Below are 5,026 nucleotides of genomic sequence, written 5' to 3' on the forward strand. Positions count from 1 at the left end.
TTTTTATATTCTAAGTTTACCTTACTATGTTGGTAAATATTTATTTATGAAAACTAGAGCCTTGCTGTTCTATGTTTGTATGGTTGAGAAGAATAGAAAAATGTCAATCATTTCCCTACGAGATTTTGTACAATTTGTATTGTACAAAAGGACTTGGAAAAAAAAAAACCTTGGAATACAGTGACCAAACTAAAGCAATCATAAACGAACCAATTAAATAGATAATAAATGATCAACTGTTGTTAACTGGTACAGATATTTTACTGATTGTTATTATTCTTTAGAGTTATCAGTAAAGTATTGTAACATATATATATACTTACTGTACTTACTCACTACTTAGTACAACTTTTTCTCAGTTTTACTTATTTAAAAAATAACAAACAAATATGAAAAGTATTTTTTACCTCATCGTGGAAACACAATTACTCAGTGTCAGGAAGTCCTTCATTTACAAGAAGGTCAACAACCTCTGAAGCTGTATAATCTCAAGAGAAGAGTCCTAGAATTTACGTAAATCTTGAGCCAATATCGGGTGTGACATCAATGTCAGCCAATTATTTCTATGTGATTTAGTAGTTCAAATCCAGTGAGGTGTTCATCCTGAGAAATGCTAAAAATCACACAGCCAGTGAGTGAGTGTGCTATCATTTGCATACTTTCCAATGACCTGGGTTCAAGGTCGCCAAAAACTCGTTTATCCCTGTACAAAACCTCAAATAAGAGCAACAGGCAGTGAAAACGTGGTCTGTCTGAAAGAGAGTTTAATTGTTTAGAGGGCTTTGATTTACATTTATTGTGGCTAATTCTCTCACGTGAAAATTACAAAAATGAACTGAATATAGTGTATTTCTGGGAGTTACAAACTTAATTTCCCTTTACAACTTGTTTTAATGTGACAGATAAACTTCTACTTTCTAAAATCACAATGTGTTGTGTATTTATGCACATTTTAAAAACAATTATACTCAATAATTAGTTGTTATTGTTGTGTAATTGTGCTCACTTACGTAAAGTAAGTCAATTAACGTTAAATTTGTTAGTTGGGTCTCTGTATTTTGAAAGTAATTACCGGAAGTGGTAGTATGCTCTCATGCCTGCATTGACGCTATTTTTACGGATTTATTGTTGTAGTTCTACACTGTGACCACGGGGGGGCAGCAAACACTCGTGATAAAACACTCAGGTCAACTATCTATCTTTCGGTGGCTTTGACGTTATTTAATACTAAGAAATAAAATGAAATAATAATCCTCATTGTTTTCTCATTCTAATAATGTCACCCGTACTGATACTTTAAATAATCAGTGCTGGAGGAGAAGAGACGCTAGTTAGCACTAATGCTAGCTAGTTAGGTAAAAACCCTAAAACCTCATCCTCTGCTTTAAATATAATTATCACTATTAACACGTATTCTTCCCACTTTAGAGTTATCGCCTAACTGTCACCATTAGAAAATAATAAACATCATGATTTCGTGATTGTTTCTTTAGTTTTAGATGGTGTCCGTTTGGTCACTGTAATTTGAAAGTATTCACCGGAAGTGTAGGATGTCATGCCTGCATTGACGCGAGCTTTTAACTTGGTGTGTTGTAGTTCCCCGCTGTGACCACTAGATGGCGGCAAACACTCATACTTTTATCTCAACAAGCACATGAAGTGGACTACAAATTAGTTTGCGTCGTTTCTACTCTGTAAAATCCTCTGGTGAAGTTTAACATTTTTTTTTTGACATTATGTGCTCCTTCTTACACCAACAAACTGTGGAAAGATGTAGATTTTGACAATATTAACTGTTATTTTGGACTACTGGATAAGAATGTCATTTATGGTTTTACAAATGTTGAATGTAATCTTAATACTTCTTGATTATATCTTATGAATATTTTTGTATTCAAGAATATCCGCAAATGAAATTCACTAATGCCAAACCAATATTCACTGTATTTAAGAAGAAATTAAATTGTATATTGGAACGATAGCTTTCTTGTTTTGGGATGAGGTTATCAAAATGGTGAAATTATGCACTTCACACTATATTTGTAAAATTATAACCCACATCTCTTTTATTTCTTTTTTTTATTATTTATTTATCTTTGTGAATTCTTTGTCTTTCCTTACCAGGAGAATATAAACATTGTATGTTTTGTACCCATTCTGATTGTCTGTATGTTGTACTGAAGCAATTGTTTTCAAGTTAAAAATAAATAAAGTGGAACTACAAATGTTTGTATAGTATAGAAATATAAAACATATTGATCTCACTTTCTTGAACCGGCTGTAATATTAGTAAAAGTAAAAGTTAATATGAAGGTTTTTCAATGTGTACAACACAAAGCAAGGAGGTAGTAAACAAAATGGGGATTTGACGTGCCTTAAAACTCAGAGTTACTAACATTGTATTTTAATTAAATCCCTTCAAATTTAGTTGTTATTATTATTTATTTTTTGTTGTTTGCTGCTCAGATTTAATTTTAGGTTCATTTAACATTACTGAAGATGCCTGTTAATTAAAGATGTTCGTAAAGTTTATTTTTTTAAATACCGGAGACGCAGCTACGCACTGCGGCCGCTAGAGGGCGCCAAACATCACGACCACCATCAACTCTGCAAGCGTCAAGAGGCAGACATGATAGTGTATTAACACTTCCGGTGAAGACATTCAAATAAAACCATAACAGAATATGCTTCATAAAATAAATGAAAAAAAAACCAATATCAAACCAGAAACATACATCTATTTAACTTCATAATAACAATCTGAAATGTTAGAAGCGTTGACGGTAGGTTAGCATGTTCCAAGCTATATGTATTGTTCGTTAGTCAAGACCTACAAGGCTATGCTAAGTCAAAAGGGCCTTTGTGTTAACTGTGATGTTTTGTGTGATTCTTGTTTTCACTTGTGAAAATTTCTGTTGCATTTTCTTTATTACATTCGTCTTTACTCGTTTCTTTTTGCTGTATGCATTTTAATGCACTGAGTTTACTTGTTCAATTTTAAACTTCTGCAACATGGTTACAAACCTTATTAAAACCCGGGTAGGTTGGAAACTTGTCATAGTGGGTAACTTACACCTTGTTGCATTACATTGCTTCAGATTTAACCAAACACGCCAAATAAAAAGGTGTTAAATCACTTTTGCCCAGCAGTCTGTGTTTAACGGATGCAAACTCACCAGCAGCACTCAGGTTAGTCAGATCAGTATGGCATCAAAAAAAAGGATGAAACATCATTTGAATTAACATTTATTCATGAAAAGGTCGTGTAGAGACCATAGAGTCCATTAATGACAAGTGTCCCAGACATGCGGCGATACAGGAAGAAAAAATACAGCACACAATTAAACCGTTCTTTAAAAAATAAAATCAGTGCACAGATAATCTTACAAAGATTGCATAATATAAAGAAAGGTTATAAAATTTCCCAGAAATAGTGCAATTTTACCACCACCGGGGAAATAAAATGAAACCTGCTCCACAAATGATGCCAATCTGCTTAAATGCTCCACTTTCCACCGAGTGGAAGAGTTGGTTCTCTTTAACTAGGTGAGATGCTTTTTGTTCTGGAGGCAGGGGTAAGAGGAGCGCAAAGAAAGCCGATGACATTGGGCGGCTACATGTTACTGAAACTGACAAACTCACAGAACACACATGACTGTTGGGAGTACAACAAGTTCTTTTGTGAACAAATACCCTGCATTGCACTTGGGAAAACAAACATAAGACATACATATTACATGAAAACCCCAAAATCCCATCCACCCTCGCGACACGTTAAGCTTAATGCAGAGCCAGTGTTTTACTTTGTTCACTATTCAAGGGAACCAGGCTACATGTGTGCAAAAAACAAACAAAAACAGGGTTTAAAGGAAGTTTTCACATTTAAAAAGGACGTTATTCGCCCAATTGTGCATGGACGGAAACCCAAGCATTACTTCCTCTCACAAGCGTAATTGAATCTTTTGTGTAAAGCAGTCTAATGTGTGTAGTGAATGTTTGGGAAGTCAATCGGCCTCGTACTCAATTCATGAAGCACTTCACAATCCTCTGTACATCAGTTCTTAACTTCAGTTAAAGATGACACAGAAGTTAAAACAAGCAAATAAAAACCTCTAACAGATAAATGGAAGCTACAGCTTAAACACATGATCCCAGACGCGTTGTGCAAGACAGAAAAAACTCACCACCACAAGGCAAATGTGCCAACGCTCCGAGAGTCAGACACGTGACGGAGCTCAAAAGGAATTCGTGTTGGATATTTTATTCAAACAAGTTTGTATAATTCATATCAAAAACCTACGGCTGTCTTTAAAACAATCGTCTTCCCATGACAAATAGACCAACTTCCCAAAAAAACAGGTATGCAAGAGGTATATAAAACAAACAAACCCGACTGTAATTAAATCCTGCACAACCAACCTGCAACAAACATTTCCTCCGCAAAAGAGTCATACAGTCGAGTAAAAGATCTGATGAGGAAGCTGGTCAATTTGTTATCATTTAAAAAATAAAAGTCAACCCAACAGATCACATATTTGTCAAGTCTGTTCAACAAAGTGTCTTAAATTCCCTTTAACCGTATCGTCCTCTCACCTGAATGTCAAGAAAAAATTACAATATATCGGTTTGCTGATAGGTATTGCACCAAAAACCCACCTGTTTGAACAAATACTAGATTATGCAGACATAGTCGCAGCTACACAAAAGTATATACAGCACTATAAACACGCACACACACGCACACCAAACAGGCTAGATAGAGTTAACAAAACACAGCTGCGTGATTAAAAGTGGCACCAAAGTGAAACAGAGTGACGACAGGAGCTCAACAGAGCGGTCACTGCTGAGTTACAGACCCTCCGTCTCATCGGAGGCCAAACGTACATTCAGATATCTGTTATCAAAAATCCTTCCGTCTGGATCTGAAAACAACCTCGAGCTTCACCTGTCCACGTCTGAGGTGTCGGCCCTGGCTAACGTCTGGCGAGGGCAGCGTGCTACATGTACTGGTGTGCATATAATCCAC

The 5,026-nt window shown here is 35.6% G+C and overlaps 1 protein-coding gene across 1 annotated transcript in view; it reads right to left on the reverse strand.

Annotated features, from left to right (window-relative positions):
* LOC119916540 (ATP-binding cassette sub-family A member 5-like) overlaps positions 1–2,156 on the reverse strand; it is a 14,536-nt gene extending 12,380 nt beyond the window's left edge. The window contains exon 1 of the mRNA XM_038736577.1: positions 2,153–2,156. Coding sequence (XP_038592505.1) covers positions 2,153–2,156 — 4 coding nt within the window. The remainder of the gene's footprint in view (positions 1–2,152) is intronic.
* Positions 2,157–5,026: the final 2,870 nt, after the last annotated feature.

Source organism: Micropterus salmoides, unplaced genomic scaffold (assembly GCF_014851395.1).
Source record: "Micropterus salmoides isolate LMB-PRFRI ecotype aquatic unplaced genomic scaffold, ASM1485139v1 Ms_hic_scaffold_21, whole genome shotgun sequence".
Taxonomy (NCBI): domain Eukaryota; kingdom Metazoa; phylum Chordata; class Actinopteri; order Centrarchiformes; family Centrarchidae; genus Micropterus; species Micropterus salmoides.